Source organism: Neofelis nebulosa, chromosome 15, assembly GCF_028018385.1.
Source record: "Neofelis nebulosa isolate mNeoNeb1 chromosome 15, mNeoNeb1.pri, whole genome shotgun sequence".
Taxonomy (NCBI): domain Eukaryota; kingdom Metazoa; phylum Chordata; class Mammalia; order Carnivora; family Felidae; genus Neofelis; species Neofelis nebulosa.
Genome location: NC_080796.1, coordinates 15,682,480 through 15,704,336, shown reverse-complemented (window position 1 = coordinate 15,704,336; position 21,857 = coordinate 15,682,480). Strand labels below are relative to the sequence as shown.

The window sequence follows — 21,857 nt, the reverse complement described above, 5'->3', positions numbered from 1 at the left end:
AGAAAAGAAAGCTGTTGTTTACAATTTATTCCTCCTTAAAAGGACCTTTAAATCATAAATCATCATAATCATCATTTAGATTATTGTATATACATAATATTTTATGTACATTATGATTTCATATCCAATTCTAATGCTCTTGGAGTTTTAGGAGCTATGATTTTGCAATTCTTTAAAGTTTATTTGTTTTTGAGAAAGAGTGAGCAGAGGGGCAGACAGAGAGGGAGAGAATCCTAAGTAGGCTCTTCATCGGCAGCATGGAGTCAGACACGGGTCCTGAACCCACAAACTGCCAGATCATGACCTGAACCGAAACCCAGAGTCAAGCACTTAACTCACTAAGCCACCCAGGTGCCCCTATGGTTTTGCAATTTTTAAGACTAATAATATTACTGGACCAAAAAAAAAAAAAAAAAAAAAAAGGAAATTGCATTATATCTAAATATAACTCCAGAAATGGTATTCTTTTTTGCAATTTAGGTTCTCTAATTATAACTATAATATTATCAGTATATAGATACACAAAGTTTTGTGTGCTCACTCTTTCTGAATGTTGTCTTACATGAAACCTACGAGCATTTTAATTTTATTTCATCCCATTTGGATTTAGTTTGCTTTTGTCTCCTGAGTCAGATCTATAATAAAACATTTAGGATCCTTGATGCCTTGGATGTCTTTCTAAGCTTGAAAACTTTATTTAATCAAGTTCATCTGTCATTTTATCATGTTGAATAATGTTAAACATGCTCTAAATAATCCATCAGCTTTGTCTCCATCCTCTCCCATGCAGCCCTGGCCATGCTCCACCTCCAATTGATTATAAAGACTGCTCTTTCCTTTAGGAATAACAGTTAGACTGGTACCCGTGTGTCACACTCTAAATCTAGATGAAAGAAACTATTCCTGGCCAACATGTCTCCACAGTTCATTGATCTCTCTCTGGAGAAAGGCTGGTATGTGTCCTTACAGATTCCTTCCTTGAATGATTTAAAACTTGATGCTGAGCTGTATAAAGTCCTGTTTGAATAGCTGTGCCTTACGTAGGTCATGCCACTTCTGCATTTACAGAAAGGGCACACAGTCCTCTCCAACCATGAGCTGCGTCCCCCACTGCATTGTACGGAATTCACTGGTGGTTATACTTGGCAAAGTAAAGACTAAGGCTCAGAGGAGAATGGAGGTATCCTGTGCAGTTAAGAAGTACGCCTGCCCTGTCCTTTGGATACTTAGGCAGACTCAAGCTTTCTGGCTTTTTATAATGAAATAATGCTTTTCAGAAAGTAGTAGTCTCCATGAGGACAGAATTCTAGGTGTGTGAGTGGAGGCCGTAGCTGTTTTGCTGCAAGCAGAGTGGACCCGCAGTCATGAGGTCACTACCACCTCTTCCTGGGTTTCACGATGTTATTCTGCCTTGGGGTGCTTCTGGAGAGTTGTTGGGAGATGAGATGATGGGAGAGTGCCCTGGAGGTAAAGGTGGCCGTCATAGTAGAGAGGGCCTGATCTCCTGAGTTCCATTAACCCAAAGATGACCCTCCTCTCCACCAAATTAGGAGAACTGGGGCAGTAGCATCCTTTACTTAGTATTCCATCGGGGTGATCTTGTGTCATAATCATGTGTAGCAGAACCCAGTAATTAGACATGATATAAATGCAACATTTTTAGTTTTTGGTTTTTTTTTTAATAAACAGAGTACTCTATAGTCCTATTAATGAATTAGTACTTTATTCCATATATTTAAGCCCTATTAATATTTCTCTATTGTTTTATAATGTGGACATTTAAGGTTGGGCTGCATTTACCATCACTTTGAAAAATAACAACATAAAATTAAGTTAGATCATGTAGACATTCACTCTTTTTCAAAAGAATATGTTGAATATTCATGTCTTATAGGCATTGCAATATTGTGGTCTGTAATGAGAAATATATATTTGGTCTTCAGCCAAGTTTTTGACACAGAGTTTGTAAAACTCTTGCGATTTCCTAAGTGATGAGAGTTATAAAGATGTCTTCTGTTATGTGATAGGGTGACTTTTGGAAAGCCCCTAGGTCACCTAAAGATGGCCAGGGAACCAATCCTGTGATTAGAGTGTTGGAACTTTCCATCCCATCCCCTGACCTCTGACAAGAGAAGAGGAGCTGCATCAATCACCAATGGCCAATTATTTAATCAACCATGCCTATGTAATAAAGCCTTCCTAAAATCCCAAAGGACCCACCTACTTTGCCTTATGCATCTTTTCCATCAGGCTTTCCTGAATTATTTCCTTTTATAATAAACTGGTGATCTAGTAAGTAAATATTTCTTTGAGCTACATGAGCTGTTCTAGCAAGTTAATTGAACCCAAGGAGGGGGTTGTTGGAACCTTCCATCTATAGCTCATGGGTCAGAAGCACAGGTGGTAACCTGCTCTTGCTATAGACATCTGAAGTGAGGCAGGGATGGGGGTGGGGGCATGCAGTCTTATGGAGCTGAGCCTTAACCTGTGGGATCTGATGCTATCTCTGTGTCAGAATTGAATAAATTGCTTGGTGGTGTGGGAGAAAACCACAGATCAGAATTGTTATCAGAATCAGAGACCTTTATTTAGAATTTAAAATAGCCAGAAATAGAAGTTTGCATGTGACAAATCTCTAGTCCTCTAAACTTTAATTTGTCACAAAAGGGTGTAGAGATCAACCTCTAAAATTTGTTGGGTACAGAAAAGGAAAGGAATAGCAGTACTAAGTCTTTAATCTTTAAAATATTATAATTATCAGGGTGCCTGGGTGGCTCAATCGATTAAGTGTCTGACTCTTAACTTCAGCTCAGGTCATGATCTCATGTTTCGTGAGATTGAGTCCTGTATCAGGCTCCATGCTGACAGTATGGAGCCTGCTTAGGATTCTCTCTTTCTCTCTCTCTCTCTCTCTCTCTCTCTCTCACCTCCCCCACTTGCACATGTTCTTTCTCAAAATAAGTAAACTTAAAAAAATAATAAATAAAATTTAAAAAATCTAATTATCATTATACATTTAGGCAATACATATTTTGCAAGGATAAAACATCAGAAATAAAAGCATATCCATAGTTGATCTTAACTTTATGAGATAAAAGTATTTTTAAAAATTAACCTCTTTGGTTTGAATTCCGATGGCCTAGGGTAAACTTTTTAGGAAAGTTTAACAAAATTCTATTTGGCCACATTAAAGTTTTCCAAATGTATGGAGGAGGTAAATAAGTTGAAGAATAGTTGGAAAAAGCATATTTTAGCAGTTAAGAGAATTTCAGATCCTCACAGATAACTTAAAAGCTTTCATTTAAAAAGTTATTCTAGTTGTGGATATTAATGTATTCTTAAATCCATGTGTTGTTTTTAGGGCAGAAGCCCTTTTAATTCCATGTTGAGTTGGTACATGGGTTTATTTCCTGTAGCCTTTGATTATTTTTTAATGTTTTCATTTTACAAAGGTGAAATAAAAGAACCATTGTACAGAGTACTAAAGTAAGAACTTAAAGATAGGTAATGATGACATTATGGACTAATTAGAGAATAAGACAGAAAGGTAATTGTTATTTTAATATCATGGATAAATGGCTGGATGGCTGAACAGATGGATGGGCAGACAAGCAGATGGATGGATGGGGCATTATTGGAAGTCACACATAACCATTCAGGAAAAAATACAAATCCAAGTAAGTGAAAATGATGTTATTACGAAGAAAGCTTAAATTGGCTCCTATGTTTTAAAGCTCCCTACTTCATCTATTGTTAATGAAGAAAAAGACAAAGCACTCACAGAATACTTTACCACTGGTTATGGTCTCTTATTGTGTCTCAAACATTCACGTGAGATTCAAGGACCATGCACAACCTCGTAGCTTAAGAAAGGTGAGAACATGACCATCAGAAAGCTGGTGGACCATGTAAAAAAGAAAAAAAAATATGCTGACTCCCGTAAAGTATATATTTTACCATTTGTGAGTAGTTATTAAAAACAAATTTCCTAATGATGCTGATCAAATAAAAGTTAAGAATTAAGTGCTCACATCCAAATTCTTAATTATTAATGGCCATTTCCTATTTTCCACCTGAGGGTTTAAAGAATTCCCTAATAAGAATAATGGAGTTCATAAACATTGAGAACAAGTATTATAACAGATACAGTTTTATTTATAATTTTATAGTCCAGAGCTATAATCCCTTTTCTACAATTTGGAGATCCAAAACACCTCTGAAACCATTTTTTTTCATAAGTTTGTGACAAACTCAACTTATATGAGACTATTTATATATAGTCTTTATTCATCCCATTTAGTATGAATGTTCATATGTTTACTACAGAAATATTAACATGTTTGATTACTCCATGCTATATCTGACCCAACCGGATAGTGTTATATACCATATTTCTGTCTGAAATTAGAAAGGTTCTGAATTCTGTAATCCATCTAGCCTGAGGGGGATCGGGTAAAGGATTACAAAATGAACAGATATCTGGCTGACTGGCTGTACTCTCTGGCCCTGATTCTACTCTTTCTAGAACCACACAAATAAATCCAATCCCTTGTCTATGTAATTGTCTTCAAATATTTAAGGTTTCTAGGAAGATGCTGACACAATTAATATTCCTGGTTCTTCTAACTGTTCTAGAATCTCTTTGGACTTTTCTGACTCATCCATCCATCCATCCATCCATCCATCCATTCATGCATTCATATAGCTTCCCATCCAGCCTAGGCCACATCATCTGTTATTCCAGCTGTGCCCTTACTGGCACCATGATTTACACAACTGATTTAACTTCTTAATACTTTCAGTATTAGCAAGGCCATACCCTTCACCTTTTGTGCTCTAGAATAAATTTCCTAGTTGGACTATTTAAAACTCAGTTTTCTCCAACCTAAGGTAGACTCTCTAAGGAATGGAGATTCTGAGATAAATCCTGGGAAACATGAAGGAGATGAGAAGTCAAGAATGCTTTTATCTAACTTCAAAAAAATATTTACTTTGAGAAAGAGAGAAAGCACAGGTGAAGGAGGGGCAAGGAGAGAGGGAGAGAGAGAATCCCAAGCAGGCTCTGCGCTGTCAGCGCAGAGCCCAATGCGGGGCTTGAGCTCACAAACCGTGAGATCATGACCTGTCCCAAAATCAGGAGTTGGCCACCCAACCAAATGAGCCACCCAGGTACCCCTCAACTTTTAATTTGCCTTTATAATTGTTCCCTGGGGTGCCACCTTCTACTTTCTCCCATCTCTGAACACTGGTTTTGCATTCTTCACTGTGAACTTATGACTTGCCCACATACCTTACTGAAGTCATCCAACAAGTGTTTATTAAGTGACTACTATTATGCCAGGCACTGGAGTTGTAAATAAAACCAAATCCTGGCCTTCTGAAGCTAAATTAATACACAACAGGACTGGTACAGGCTCAGATGAAAAATAAAGTAGGGCAGGGGCGCCTGGGTGGCGCAGTCGGTTAAGCGTCCGACTTCAGCCAGGTCACGATCTCGCGGTCCGTGAGTTCGAGCCCCGCGTCAGGCTCTGGGCCGATGGCTCGGAGCCTGGAGCCTGTTTCCGATTCTGTGTCTCCCTCTCTCTCTGCCCCTCCCCCGTTCATGCTCTGTCTCTCTCTGTCCCAAAAATAAATAAAAAATGTTGAAAAAAAAAAAAAAGAAAGAAAAAGTAGGGCAAAGCAAAAAGCGAGTTGTAGGAGGTGGTTGTCTGACTATAAGCAGGGACTTGAGAGGGAAGTGAGGGAAATCTGGAGACAGAACATTCCAGACAAGAGGAACGGCAAGTACAGAGCCTCAGGAATGAACATGTTTAGGGAGGAGGCTGAAGTTGCTGAAACAGAGTAAGCAAGGAGAGATAGGTGAAAGGTGGGTGCAGAGAGAGAGTGCCTCACAGACAGAGTACAGAAGGGGCTTCAAGAAGGAGATCTTACAAGAAGAACCATGTAAAATGCTACTGGTGTTCACTTGAGGGAGGTGAGAACAAAGAAGTGACCTTGGAATTGGAATTGAAAGGAAATGATAGCATCCACAAGAGCTGTCTCTTGCCAGTAGCCGGGGACGACGTCTGAAGAGATGGGAGCAGAAAGAGTGGAAATGGGGTCCACAGGAGTTTGTGCATAGAAAGAATCAAAGAGGAAAGAAGATCCAGCTGGAGAGGAAGGTGAATTATGGGTTTTTTTTTGTTTTGTTTTATGATGATGGGATAAACAGCATATTTCTAGCCAGATAGGAATAATCCAGGAGAGGAAATATCATGACCCTTATTCTCCTTTATTATGTATGTTTCCTTGATCCCATTCCTGCCTTGTATCTCCCACATCTTTCCTTTAATTAAGCTGAGCTTCCTCTTGCATAATCCTAAAGCATCATGATATAAATAGCTTTGTTGTATTCTTTTATGAGTTTTACAGGGAGGAAATGTGATAAACTCTCTATAAACTAATTTCCATGTCTAATAGCCCTTGAATTCCTCCCTGCAACCCCCCAAAAAAGTCTTTAAAAAATAGGATCCAAGTTATTCCTACATGTCATCTTTTGCTAGAGAAGTGTCAAAACAAAAGCCATAGTGTACGTACCAACAGCTTAAGTTTATCTCTCACTAGCTATAATCAAAAATGTTTCTGAACCACATGCAAAAAAAAAATCACTGACATTAAGAAAATAGCATGTGGAAACAGTAAAATGATATTCACGTGAAAAATGTCAAATGTAGTAAACAACATTTTCTCCTGTAATAAAAGATTAATTTTGCTGTCACATGTGATTTTGTAATAGTTTTGGCCATCATGTATGACAGAATTTTGTTTTATTTGCTATCGTAAATTTGTAGAACAAGGGATTGTCATTTGACCATTTCATTGAGGAGATTAAAAATTTTCAATATATACAAAAAGAAGATGGTCGTTCTTATGGGACTTAGATAAAGGGCACATCAGCTGAACTACTTCTGTAAATTCCATGTGAGTCTACCTCTAATACAGAATTAAAATAGCCTCTACTTCATGATCCATGAGAAAAACAAACCTCTTTTTTTTTCCCTAGGTCAGAGATTTTAAATTAGTGATGAAAAATATGTGATCAGGAGTTTAAAAATCCTGTATTTTAAAAAGTTCTAAATAGTGACTTCCACATTTCTCACATTTTTTTTTTCTGATACCATGTTAAATTCCTTGTGGCATAACATGAAAAAAGGATACTCTTGGTTTGACAGAATTTAGTTTGAGTCACTTCATTTACACAGTTGGAACGTGAATCTTGCTGTTGATGCCATGAGGTAACGAGTCTCCTTCAGCAGCACAGAACGTTAGCATTTCCGATGCTTACCCAAGACTCTAGCCACCTATTGCTATTCAGTTCCAGACCACTTCAATGTGCTATAATTAAGAAAATAGGCTGGCTGTCCTGAATTTTACAGACTTGTATCTCTGTATCAGATGAGATCACCAATGAGCACCAGGACGTTCTTGAAGTGTGTGTTGACTTCCCTGTCTTTGGAAATGCCTTCGCTGGGTTACAGTTTAAAATTTAATCTCCAATTATTTTGAGGATTTGTATTTTAAAAAAACATTGGAAAAGTTTCTCTTGCTTCTGTATTTTTAGATTTGTACTGATTACAATTCACATATCTTATTCAGAGAACCACATAAAAAATTCTCCAAAAAATTAGGATCAAGAAAATGTGGTGGTAGTTTTGCTTTATCCAGACAATCTTACATGCTTTCCTTTTTCAGAGATGAACGCTTATAGCCCATTGTGTTTCCGTTAATACTTTTCCTTGAATAAAGTTCAAAACTTGTCCATTTGTAGTGCTTCTCCCCAGTATCTAGTAAAACACATGTGTCCATTTTTGTAAATGGTTTCTTTTCTCAAAAATCACTTTAAACTGCCACATTTTATATGTTCAGAGTTTTAAAAGATTCAGTCTGAAGGATCAAGTACTTCTAAATAAATAAAAATTAAGTAATACAAATTAATATAGTGAATGGAAATATATATAAATATGTGATAAATGTATAAATGGAAATAAACAGAAAGAGGAAGGTATAAATGGTTGTACATTTCATCTTCCGCATGTGTCTGTGTAGTGAAAGACAATGTAGTTCAGTGGCTACAACTAGAACTCTGGAGGTGGATTTTTGTGCTTGTCTGGATTTGAACCACAGATCTGCCACAACTTGGTGTATGACCCCGAGCAAATAATTTGACCACTTTAAGTTTCAGTTTCCTCATTGTAGAAGTTGAGTAACCATAGTATCTACCCATGGGATTAGATTACAAGATTTAGAGGAGATAGTATCTCCTTAGCCCATTGCCTGGCATATAACAAGTCCTTAGTAAGTGTTGGATGCTACAGTGATGAGCCAGGTGCTGTGCTGGGCATGGGATAATGGAGTGGAGAGACGTTCTGTTCTCTGCCTTCAAGGAGCTTATATCATAGTGTCTTTTAAGATGCTCATTCTGTGGAAGCTCTCTAAAGGGAAAAAGATATTGAACTTGGGAAATAAAATGAAGATCATCTATCCCAATTCACTTCCCATTATAGGAATACCATTTTTATAGTACTAATAAGAAGACATTAAGCTCATGATTTTGTACCCTTTCTAGGGAGAATGATATGGAAAGAGTACAGACTCTGAAGTTGACCAGATCACTCATTCCATTATTATATGACCTCAAGAGCCTCTCTGAATCCCACGCTCCTCCTTTCTAGAATAGCATGATGACATTTCTCATGCTTGGTTGCCAGATGGTTGGATGAGGTGGTCACATGGAGCACTCACTGTGTCTGAAACATTACTGGCTTACTGTTCACTTTCCTCAAGTAAAAAAACATCTCCATTATTTTTTGGCATCTGTGATTGCTAGAACAGTTTTCTCCATTCTCAGATTAACCTGTCTCATATAAATTTTGCCAGTTAATTGTGCTCGATCCTCTTCAATGGGATGCTTTTTAAAGCAAGAACGTAACCAGATGTAGTGACACCCTGTTATGTTTTTTTTAGTGTGTGTGACCATCATAAACTCATCTAAGTGTCCTCTCACCTATCATTTCACTTTCCAGTCTGCAGACATCCCATTAGAGATTCTTCAAATGCTTTGTTGAAAAGAAGATGTATTACATCTATGTCATTTATCTTTTCCACTAACCTAGGAGCTAATAAGAGTTAGTGAGAGTAGTTTGACATGATCTCATGTTAAATCCTACAGGCTTCTAATGATTCATATAATGTATATAAACTTAGTTTTTCTATAAGATAGAAGAAAATGAATATGATACGCTAAATTCTTTCATAAATTTTATGTATACTCACAACTAAATTGTTATTTATGGATGGAATTATAGTAGTAAATCAGTAAACTCAAAGATCAAGTCAGATAGAACCCTGCATAGTTTGCTCAGTATGTGAATTGGACATCCAGAGTCATTGCTTAAGAGTTCACTGGAAGAAGAAGGCAAAAAAAGATATTTAAATCAAAGTCCCAGTTATTGGTCAAAATTTATCCCCATGCATTTTTTAGCTTACTCTTAGTTTCTCTGTTCATTATCATTTATTCAGTTATTTTTCAAATGTCTAGTGAATACTCACCTGTGTAAGCTTTATTATTATTCCTGGGAATGTAAAAATGAATGTGCATGATCCCCAATCTCAAGGAACTTAGTATTCAACAAGGCAAAAGACAGATACATAAATGTAGCTGTGAGTCTTTAAAATACGCCTTCCTAGAGGGTCCTATATACTTTCTATAGGATGGTATTTTTGAGCTTAACTTGAGGGACCCTTGGAAGGAAAAGAAAGAGAATGGGTAGTCCCATAGAAACTGATCTAGCAAAGATCTCCTACAGGGATGATTAGTGGTTATGCATAGTTGGAGCCCAGGGAACATTGTGGAGACTAAGGAGAAACTAGGTTACTTGTAAATGGCCTTGAATACCTCACTAGGAAACTTAGTATTTTCTTGGCAAATGAATAAGTGGCTCAGATGTGATTCCCATGTTTGGGGAATTTGTGAAAGATGGATTAGAACAGTGTAAAAGCCATTCTGCAGGGTGTGGCAGTGGTCCAGTGGCATTAAGGAGGAGCCTTGAAAACAATCAGAAATAGTGGAATTTAGGTTGGGACAGATTTAAACATCATTACTAAGGAATCATTGATAACGGAACTTGTTACCATTTACATATGCATGGAGGGTTGGTGAAGAGGCAAAGAAAGAATTCAGTGTATGAATGGTTATGGATGGTTATGTTCTTTTTATTTAATTTTAATCCAATTAATAAAACATTAATTTTTTAATGTTTGTTTATTTGTTGGGGAAGAGGGGTAGAGAGAAAGAAAATCTCAACCAGGCTCCGCACTGTCAGTGCAGAGCCCTAAACAGGGCTCAAACTCATGAACTGTGAGATCATGACCTGAGCTAAAATCAAGAATCGGACGATAAAATGATCTACTATCCAGATAGGTGCCCTGGATGGTTATGTCCTTAACCAAGGCCTGAGTGGGAAAGGAAAGAAGAATGTCCACTGGGATCTGGAGCTCAGGGGAAAGATCGGAACTAGAGGTGTGGATCTGAAAGTCTTCAGCATAGTTGGAATTATCACGTAGGGATTGCCTGTAGACACCACAGGGTCAAGATTAGACCCTGGATGGTGGGGGTGGGGGAGGGAGTTTAATAAATAAGCAGTAAAAGAGACTGAGCAAGCGTGTCCAGAAAAACAGTTGGAAACCATTTGAGGTACAAATGCAATGTTTCTCTGAAAAGCCGGATACTGTCAGTGATGAAATTCAGAAATTCACATGTCCTTGAGAAAACTGAAGTCCTTTTTACTTGAGGGTAATAAGTGACATTTTTGGTTGATTGTTCCCATTGTGTCCCTAGGGGTTTTGTGATGTTTTTGTGTGTGTATTTTAAATCATTAAGGTCAAAGGGAGAGAAGACAGAGCCAGGAGTAACCTTCCCCCAGATCACCTTTAATTCCACAAGGCGTCTAACACCTACTTCCATCTTTACCTGGAGAGAGACACCCATAACTTTAAAGCCAGCACTCCTAACCAGCCTTTGTCTAGAATCTCTCACGGCCCCTCTTCTCTGTGTGCTTATATGTGGGTCTTTTTTTCGCTTTTCTCTTAGAAGATTGTACATTTTGTAGTCAGGCACAATGGTGTTGTGTTTCAGTGAAGTACATTGTGAACTGGTAATAACGATAATTATGTCTACTCTTAGCTGCTTCTTCTCTGTATCAGGATCTCCAGCGTGTGACATGCCAGTGCTGGGCTACGCTTAAATCTCTCACAGGCTGTGGACTCCAGTAAGGAATCCGGCTGCTCACAGCAAGCCTCATTGGGGCCAGCAGGAAGTGAATCTGTCTGCCACAGATACTTATTTAAACCAAATTATTAATGTTTAGTGGCAGAAAAGTGACTCCCTTTCTCCTTCCCCTGAATGATGAGAGCATATCTGTTTTCTTGATAAGATTGTGGCCAGCGTGGCCTTTGCTCTAGAAGGTAGATAAAATGATTCCGCCTGCAGGCTACAGGGATGTCTGGTTTCTTTTCTCTGTTTCTGTGCCGAGTGTATCTCCCTTATTCATCTCACAAACTGTCTTTAAACTTAATCACACTGAACTTTTTGTATATGTTTGCCTCACAATAAATGAGTCTGGGGCTGGGAGGAGTGGGGGAAGTGCAGATAAAAATACATCTTTATTAGGAGAGAAATAAGAAACCACTCTCTTTGTTTAGAAAAACCCTTAGGTTAAATGTGCCCAGTTATAATAAGGGAAAAATTTGAGAAAGTTTCCATTTGTTCTGAAAAATACCAAAATAAAAATAATTGGAATGCAAATTAGTTTCAGCAAATTCTGTGTGATAAAAAATATTTTTCATATTTTCATTCTCCGGGGCTCAAATTGTCTGTGCGTCATAATTTCTGAATCCATAACTGCTTAAAACCAAATGAAGTTGTTACAACTTAGGATATTTGCATATAAGAAATTTTAAAAAACCTATAGATGTATTAAAGTCTATTATTTTTTAGGTTACATTTACAGCTTTATTTTTTAGACAATAAATGTAATATAAAAGTTTTTTAAAGTAAATTTAAATTTAAGCTTTAATACTTGAAAGTGTTTTGTTTTTCTCTGGTCACTTTGCCCTGGACTGCAAAAACAGTCTCATCTGAGAGATAATCTCACAGTCCTATTCCTCACAAAATGATTCCCTCCCTACCCTGAGGTAGGCCTACAAAATCTGTCCTTACCAATTAATGGTGTCACCCATCTTTACCTTGATAAGCTTGAATTTCAGGTTTTATATTCATTCCAAATTACTTTCCATCTTTGAGGACAACCTGCTGAGTAAGCATGTTGGGTGGTACAATATGACGAGGCGTGCAGTGTCTTGGAATCTCAGAGTCTTAGACCTTTAGAGCCCTAAAGCCCTGCTATCTGTAAGTCCGACTTCTGGCCTTGCCAGCCTTCCAGACACAGCTGGGAGCCCTGAAGTATGTGGGAGGTGGGGAGAAGGCCTGTGGCGGCGACAATCACTGCCTCCAGGTCCGGGAACTCCCTTCGTTTAGCTAGCATTGAACTCAGTGTTCTAATTTGAAGCCCATTTAAAGTAGCTTGGTGATCTGGTTTTCCCGTCTGGAGAAGATAGAAATTATTGAAGAAGATAGAGCCTCGACTCGAGGCAGGTGTGCTGGTGCCAGTGAGAAGTGCTCACAACCTGCTATCTTAGAAAGAGAAAGCTTAACGTGGACACAAAGTAAATACAGCAAAGTACAAGTGTTAGGTCCATGCAGGGGTGAGTTGCCACATGGGTATATATTTTAGGAGGCCTTGAGGGTGGCCCTGTATCAGCACATTACAACAGTGATGAAGGCAGTGACGAACATGGGCCGTCAAGTAAAAGTTAAATTGTGCCTCCGTTTATTGAAGAGAAAAGTTTGATTTTTTTCAGAAAGGCTTTATTCAAAATTGGTTATACAAAGTTGGCCCTTGAAGGGGGCAAGTCTCCATCTTTTGGGAATCGCATATTGATTCGTGTCACTCTTTCTAATTGTTGCCTGAACGAAACTTTGCTTAGAACAAAAATTATTTTGTTCAAATTGGTCACCTACTCTATTTGCCAAACCTGATTCCGTATATGTCATTTGGTTATTTCCTATAATTAAATTCTCCCTCTAAAAAAATGCCTCATGTTATGATTACTTTTGACCTTTCATTTAAGGGGTAAATATGTACTTTCAATATTTATTCAGCCTAGTTTTGTTTCTTAAGTTCTGCAGACAATAAAGGCTATTAACAGCGAAATATTAGCACAAACGTCAAATTCTACAGCCATTATATACCACTCAGTATCCTTCTCTTCGGTCTAAAAGGCAATGCTACGTTTCCTGTTTTCTAGTCTCTGCTTTCTGTGTTGTTTTTCCAAGATCACTAGAGGTGATGAGTGGAAGAGTTTTCATTATCATATGATTTGTTTTTGCTCATATTTTCTTTCTGTAATCTAGATTGCAGATTAGAAGTTGCAACTGTTAAATGAGCCTATCAAAGATGTCATCTGAAATTTTTTACTTCCCTTTTTAGTTCTCTAATAGGGTGAAATCTTGATTAACAAATGCCCCGGCAGTCCCCTTTGTGTGACTGCAACCAGATTCAAAAGAACATGTCTTCATGAATCATGCAAGGTCTGTACTCCATCCCAGTCCTCACCCTAATCAGAGTTTAAACTCAAGTGCAGGCAACATTTGAAAGCTACGGACTATCTTCTTTAGCCTACCCATGGTTTCCTCTCTCTCCTTTCTCTGTTTATAAATGAAGAATCGAGAATCGTCCCTGTTTTTACTCCCCATCTCCTTTCCAAACAGGACGTAGTGGTCGTCTTTATTTATTGTTTGAAATGTTAACACCAGCATGCTTTTTCACTTAAAGCCTGCGATGTCTAGTTGTGAGATAAACATCTTTTTCCTTCTCAATTTAAGAAATTTTCGGCATGATTGAATGAGGGGTGAGGCAGGAGGGAAAGAGGGTGGAACATGCACAAGTAGTTACTCAATAGGCCTAACTTGGATGAGCCAGCCGAGGAGCCCGCCCCACTCGCCCAGATGGAGAGCAAACGGGAGACGCTCCTAAGGACAGCTGCCTCAGCCCTCTCTCTCCTTCCCGGCTTCTCCCTTGTTATGCTTCTTATTTCTGCCAACTCTGGCAGTGTATCTCACCTCCAGGGACACATTCTTTTTTCCTGCCTAAAGTGTGGAAAAAATGTCTTGTTGTCAGAGTTTTGTTGAAATAAAATTGGCATTTGGAAGAAGCCACATTTGCTGGGAAGCTTAGGAGGGGTGCAACTCCACGAAGTGCTGAAGCGAGCAAGTTCTCGGGGTACGGGCTGGGACCCAGTGTGCACTGGGAAGAGAGAGGGGTGAGGAAGCACAGTGGCTAGGGGCTCAGGGCGGCTGCCCAGTCCGGGTTTCAGGGGAATACCTTGGTGCCAGGGTGCAGTTTCTCAGTGTTGCCCACTGGCCGTGTTCATCACATTCTGGGGTGCTGCCTAGATTCCCACCCATTACAGGGTTTGCACCAGAGTGAGGCGGGCCGAGAGAATGGCATTTTAACATCTGTTCCATGCTTGTGCCCTTAAATCTGAATAGCAACTACTTAAGGTTCTGGTGCTTAGGGTCTCAGGTCCCCAAATCGTTTATTTGTGCCTATCTAGAGGTGCCTAGGAGGCAGCGACTGACTCACCCGAGCCATGCACGTCAGAAACTGGAACATAAGGCAGAAGGCAGTTCAATCATTGGCTTCTAAGGGTGTGGGGATCCCGTGGCAGCACAGGAGGGAAGTGTGTATGTTCTCTAACCTCACTGTGGTATTCCTTGTCTCACTTGGTCTTTACACACATTCTTCTTTCATCTTCTGTCCCATTCCCCCTTCTGGGAAAGGTGAGAGCAGTTAAGATTTCTCTTTGAATCAAGGCTCAGCTGTCAACCTGTTCCAGAAAGATTCCCACAATCCCTGTCCTCCTTCTGGACATGGCTGAACCTCTACAATCCTAGGTGGTAGTGCTTAATGCACACACGTAATTTACTTACGCGGGTAGCTCTCCAATTAGACAGTGAATGTAATGGTCCTTATAAAACTGAGCCAAGCCTAGTGCGTGGCCTGGAGTTACTGCTCCATAAATGATTGTCAAATGAAGGAGTGAGCTAAATCTTGTGAGGGTTCCTTGACGCACGTTGTAATTTTCGTCATCTCTGCTGTAAGGAATGGCTGAATTTGTTTTTGTGTAAAATTAAATATGTTTGTATTAGATTTGTCTTCCCGTGATCCTTAGAAAAATGTGTTGTAAAAGCAAAATAGGGACACTGGGGTGGTTCAGTCCAACTTCGGCTCAGGTCATGATCTCACAGTTCCTGAGTTTAAGCCCCACATCGGGCTCTGTGCTGACAGCTTAGAGCCTAGAGCGGGCTTCAGATTCTGTGCCTCCCTCTCTTGCTGCCCCTCCCCTGTTCATGCTCTGTCTCTCTATCTCTCTCAAAACTAAAGAAACATTAAAAAAATTTTTAAAGCAAAATAAATATGATAGTGAGAAAATAAAAATGCTTTGGTGATCTCAATTTTTGTGAAGTACTTTATTTTTTTTAAATAAATGTCACAAAATAGTTTAAAGAGCTCCAAGCAACTTTAAGAGGGGATCCACTGGATTTTGGCTAAGTGCTTACAAAAAAAGATTTTTTAATTCCCCGTCCAAATAGTTAAACTTAAATTTACTGGTAGCTATTTCAGAGGAAGATGGGAACTCCTGCAATCCTTTGTTATAAAGAAAATGTTTTTGTCTTCAAATGTTTGGAGGAAGGATTAAAGGCAATTTACGACTTGGACAAAAAGTAATAAAAAGTAGTTGCAATGGAGCATATTCTAAATTGTCGTCATTTTCTGGAATTACTAATAATATCAACTCAGGCATTTTATGTCCAAAAGGAATTACTTTCATTCGTCACGCTTTAATGTAAACTCTAGTACCAATCTTATAGCTACTATGCTGGATCATTTGCTGCCTTCACTGTTTCAAAACAGGTATTCATGGGGCGCCTGGGTGGCGCAGTCGGTTAAGCGTCCGACTTCAGCCAGGTCACGATCTCGCGGTCCGTGAGTTCGAGCCCCGCGTCAGGCTCTGGGCTGATGGCTCGGAGCCTGGAGCCTGTTTCCGATTCTGTGTCTCCCTCTCTCTCTGCCCCTCCCCCGTTCATGCTCTGTCTCTCTCTGTCCCAAAAATAAATAAAAAACGTTGGAAAAAAAAAAATTAAAAAAAAAAAAAAACAGGTATTCATTCAGTTATGTGACAGAGGAATTCTGCCATTAGATCTTTTACCACAGGGCTCAAGAAATATATTTGTAATTCATTTCTTTCAGGAAATAAGCTTGAAGATCTGAATTTTAAAAATCTTTTATTAAGATAAGTCACAGCCTTTTAAGTTTTTCCAGAAATGCTCCACTTTTAATCTCCAAGGGTATTATAATAATAAAAAATAAATTAACCTGATAGGCTAGTTTTCCTACCTATGGAACCCCTTTTTATTAGTATAATCCCAGTTTAAAATTTCTTACTATTTGTTTAATTAAAACAATCACATATACTTCTTATAGCATTTTACAGTTTATAAAGAACATTTTATTTATTTATTTTTTTTAATTTTTTGTTAATGTTTATTTATTTTTGAGACAGAGAGAGACAGAGCACGAACAGGGGAGGGTCAGAGACAGAGGGAGACACAGAATCCGAAACAGGCTCCAGGCTCTGAGCTGTCAGCACAGAGCCCGACGCGGGGCTGGAACCCACGAACAGTGAGATCATGACCTGAGCCGAAGTCGGACGCTTAACCGACTGAGCCACCCAGGCGCCCCTATAAAGAACATTTTAAATAAAATATTTTTGATCTTTGTAACAACTCTGTAGTAATAATAGTAATACTGTTAAATAGTATTAAGCCTTTTTACTGTTTGAGGGAATACAAGAGTTGATGGTATAAGGACATTACCCAGTATCAAATAGCAGATCCAGAACTTAATGGAGAACTTACCTCTGAATAACATCCTTTCTTAACTATACGTCTAGTAAATTTGGTGCTGTTTTCCTTGGAGCGTGTTTTTAAAAATAACTCCTAGAAGTGTCAAAATATTATTATTGTGCACTCTACTTTCTGTTTTCAAATAAATGGTTGGTTCTGTTGCTTGATGAAGTATTCACTGCAAATGACTTTCAGATATGGGTAAGTGTAATGTGGAAATTGAATCTAAAATAATTTTAAATAGGCATATGAATTTTTATATGATATTATTGATTGATTTTAATGTTTCAGATTTATGTAATAGAGCCAATCTCAGTACCCTTAGCTGAAAATGAGGGATATTTCCTTAATTTATTCTGCAAAAGACTCCTTTAATGTAGGATGAAATGTAGATATAAAAATTGTCATGTGTTTGTATATCATTCCATTTGACCCCCTTTGATTCCAGGGTGAGAACCCGTGAATGAGTTAGCCTCTAGTTCAATGTTTTTGAATCAAACGTCAGATAATGTTCTTGTGTATGTGATATTTTCTCCAATGATTCAAATCCTTAATGAGTTGCTACTTGCTCACCTACCATAAGGTGAATTCCAGTGATCTATGTAGGACTCTGTTTAAATACATGTGTTTTCTCTCCACCCAGAGTAAAAGAAGCCGAAGAGGTGTGTAGGCAGAAAAAGGGAAAATCACTTTATAAAATAAAACCAAGACATGACTCTGGAATTGTAAGTATTTAACTCTCCCCTTTTTTAACTTGTGCTTTTCTTTGGCTTTTAAACATAATTTCCACAACATATTCAAACTCACATAATGACACCTTAATTATTTTCCTCTTAACTATGAATGGATGATATGCTCTGACTTGAAGAATCTCCTTTTCTTTATGCTTTTGATCAGGCTCAGAGGCTAAGAGAATCTCAGTATCGACATTCAGAGCTTAAGATTTAAGACAAATCTCCTAAAGGAATGCATCTACCTGCATGTGTGTGTGTTGGTGAGGTTTGGGGAGCAATTTTTCACTTTCTCCATTACACATGTATCACCAGTGAAGGGCCGTATTTGAACCCAGAGTAGCCTGTTATAATTGGAATTAGCACCATTGGGATCTAAAACACGATGGGAAATGCTGAGTAGTAGTAGCATTGTCCTTTGCTCAGACCAGGGGGCTCAGACCTGGCTTGTACTCACAAATGGCTCTATAGAGTTGGCTGTATATCAGCTGTAAACTAAAAGCCTGACCTCAACAAGCTTATTTAGCGTTCCTAGTCACCCACTTTCTTTAAAACACCACTTTTACACCCTGGGAGGCAGGGCTTGGTAAAAATGATGAGTTTTCTGGGGTGCCCTGGAGGCTCAGTAGGTTAAGCGTCTGACTTTGGCTCAAGTTATGATCTCACAATTTGTGAGTTCAAGCCCCACATTGGGCTCTCTGCTGTCAGCACAGAGCCCGCTTCAGATCCTCAGTCTCCCTCTCTCTCCCCTCCTCTGCTTACACTCTCAAAAGAAAAAAAAAAACAAAAAACAAAAAACAAAAAGACAAGTTTCTTTTGTGACACACTGTCAGTATTTTTTTTTAAATGTTTTGAGGTTTTATCACTTGGTACCACAAGAGTAAGTAAATGATGCTGTTTTAAGTGAAAAGTTGTTTTAGGCCTTAAAATAGGAAAACTTTGAATTGGATTAGACTAACGTAGTGTAAATGGAAAAGATAACGGGGTGCCTGGGTGGCTCAGTCAGTTGAGCATCCCGACTTTGGTTCAAGTCATGATCTCGGGGTTCATGAGTTCAAGCCTTATGTTGGGCTCTGCTGTTAGTGGGGAGCCCACTTGAGATCCTCTGTCCCTCTCTGCCTGTGCCTCCTTCACTCACACACTCTCTCTCTCTCTTAAAAATAAATAACATTTAAAAAATGGAAAAGATATCAAAATAACCCAAATTGGAATATGATTAAACCCTACTTAGAAAAAGTTAGGAATTACATCTCCATTTACAATATATTTTCCTGGGGTGCCTGGGTGGCTCAGTCGGTTAAGCGTCCGACTTCAGCTCAGGTCACGATCTCGCGGTCCGTGGGTTCGAGCCCCGCGTCGGGCTCTGGGCTGATGGCCCGGAGCCTGGAGCCTGCTTCCGATTCTGTGTCTCCCTCTCTCTCTGCCCCTCCCCCATTCATGCTCTGTCTCTCTCTGTCTCAAAAATAAATAAAGGTTAAAAAAAATTTTTTTAAATAAATAAATAAAAAATAAATAAAATATATTTTCCCTTTAGTTTCTTTATAGCAAAATTAATATTATCTGATGATCTAATTATCTAATTACCTTATGGTTTAGGTTATTTTCTGCCTTTTTGATTTGAGTATAACCTTAAAGGTGTACTGAATGAGAAGGGAAAATCATTAATCAACCTAATCATGCTATTGTAAGGATATAAGAGAATGAACACTCAGTTCAATCTTTATGTATTTGTGCATAGGATGGAGAATGAGAAAGGTGAGTTGGTACTTTTTCACACTGGTGAGAAGCTGAATTTTTAAAGCCTTTTTTTTTTTTTTTTTTTTTTTTTTGGTCTCAAAAATATTTGGTGATTTTGGCTGGGGAAAATTCTTGCAGATAAAACAGATTTTGCTTATATATTCTTCCTTTCTGGGCTGGTGGATCTTCAACCTTTTCCTAGAGAATTTAATCCAAATGAAAAGATCTTGTTTGGGCTATTATATACTTCGTACATTTTTGAAAGTTCTTACTTCTAACTGTAACTTTTCTCTGGTGCATTTATTTTCAGAAAGCAAAGATAAGCATGAAGACCTGAGCAATGGAAAGCAAAATGAACATGAGTCACTGCAATCACTTCCACAACATTCAGCTGACCTGAGGGTGGGACGGAAACTATACCATTTTGTTCATTTTTCCTCTTGACCTCTAGCATAATCTTTGTGTTTTCTAGACAGTTCGCCAGTTGTTGAATTTTACTGTACATTCATAAAAATGCAAAAGCAGTAGACCAGTGGAGAATTTGACACCTTTTCTTTTTGTAAAGTTTATGGTATAATATTGATAGACCAAAACAGCATGTATAAGAGGCAATATTTGCATTAATGCTGAACATGCTAAATGTTAAACTTACAATTTACTTTTGTGAGAATATTCCTTATCCCAGCAAAACACTTTCCTTTCTACTGACAACCAGTACTCCATTTCACTGCATTTAGATTTATGGCTAAAATGTTATTTCTAGTGAATTGTTTGTATCAGTTTCATGTCTACATATAAATTTTCTATTTTAAAACTTAAGTACCATTTATATATCATAATCAAGGCTTCCCCAACTCTTGGGTTGCTCTCCATAACTATATATTTGTGAAAGAAGATTATCATTTTTTTACTCAAGTAAAAAATATAGCAAAAGGAAAGCCCTTTCCTATAAGTCATTTAATATAGGCAGAAATCAGAGTATTAAGTTTAATGAGGGCTTTTATCAGCCTGTGTTCTTTGAGACCGTACGTAAAACTAATCTTCAGCTAACGTAAATTAAAGTCGTGCCTCTCTATAATGTTACCATTGGCCTTCACAAAGAAAATATGACTCAATATTTTGAAGGAATTTAAATAAATGATGTTCATAAAATTGCCAAACATGACTAATTGTTGGCAAAAAAAAAAAAGTAAGTTTTCAGGTGGATTGGCATCTGTTAATTCGCGTACCTGCCTGAGTGTTTTTACATGATTAGAATCATCTCTATGTGTTACAGCAGGTGATTAAAAGCTATAAAATGAGTATGTAATGATTTGTTACCTGAAGGAGCCTAGGAAAGGATTTTATTTTATTTCAAGGGGGAAGAAGAGTAAATCTCCCACTCTTTGTGAGAATATTTTAAAGTCAGCTCAAGATACATTGTGATGGCTTTGTCTAATATTAATAGGTGTTTTTTTTTCTAATTCTTTTAATGATATTTGTTGGGGCTTATCGATGTTGATAAAGGGGAGAATTTCTTGCTATCAGAAGCTAATTATGGAAAGACTTAAAAAAGAAAATGTCCTGAATCACAACTATGTTTGCATTTATGTAAAGTATGGTCTTTTACCTTTTAGTTTATAGTTTAAGTGCAAAGAAACAGTAGTGGATTTGGTTTGTTTTCTAGTCTTCCTGTCTCCTTCAGTCCCTCCAATGTGTATATTACCATTCTTCACTGTAATAATAGGGCATTTAACAAAGATCGCTATGTGCAATACTGTATTTAGTGTTTCTATTTCAATTTTTCTAGGATGTTAATTTATATGAAAATAAAATGAATAATAAAAGAGTTCTGTGCCTATTGTGTGTATATTGCCTAAGGATGCTTCCAAAATACCGTCATCATATTCAACATTGGGAGAAAATAAGTTACACTCTGAAGATTTTTTTAAGAAGTTCTTATTTCAGGTTTAACAACTGTTAGTAGGTAAGTGTTAAAAAAAATTGAATGCTTCTTATACAATCTTAAGGAAAAAGTATTTTCCGCTTATGAATTGAAAGATGTTAATATTTGAGAAATCCTTTTTCCAAAAGTTAAAAGTTAGATGCAGAAATTCACTTGATACAGATTAAGTGGTGAAGGACTATTGGAAGATGATAAGGTCAAGGGGAAAATGATGGTGTAGATGGGATGGATACAGATGAGGAAATGGAAGGAATAAAAACTAAGCACTCTGCTAACAGAGAAGCATGAAAAGAGTTTCCTTTTCTTTATGAGTAAGTTTTGCGTTTAGATTGATAATTTTTCAATTTAAACTCTTTTATCACCTGTACATTGACTTATC

General features: G+C 37.9%; 1 protein-coding gene across 1 annotated transcript in view; it reads left to right on the top strand.

Annotated features, from left to right (window-relative positions):
* The window catches only part of FMN2 (formin 2), a 393,127-nt gene extending 371,764 nt beyond the window's left edge, over positions 1–21,363 (top strand). Inside the window, exons 17-18 of the mRNA XM_058701859.1 lie at positions 17,709–17,790; positions 19,844–21,363. Coding sequence (XP_058557842.1) covers positions 17,709–17,790; positions 19,844–19,870 — 109 coding nt within the window. The 3' untranslated portion in view covers positions 19,871–21,363. The remainder of the gene's footprint in view (positions 1–17,708; positions 17,791–19,843) is intronic.
* The last annotated feature ends 494 nt before the right edge of the window (positions 21,364–21,857 follow it).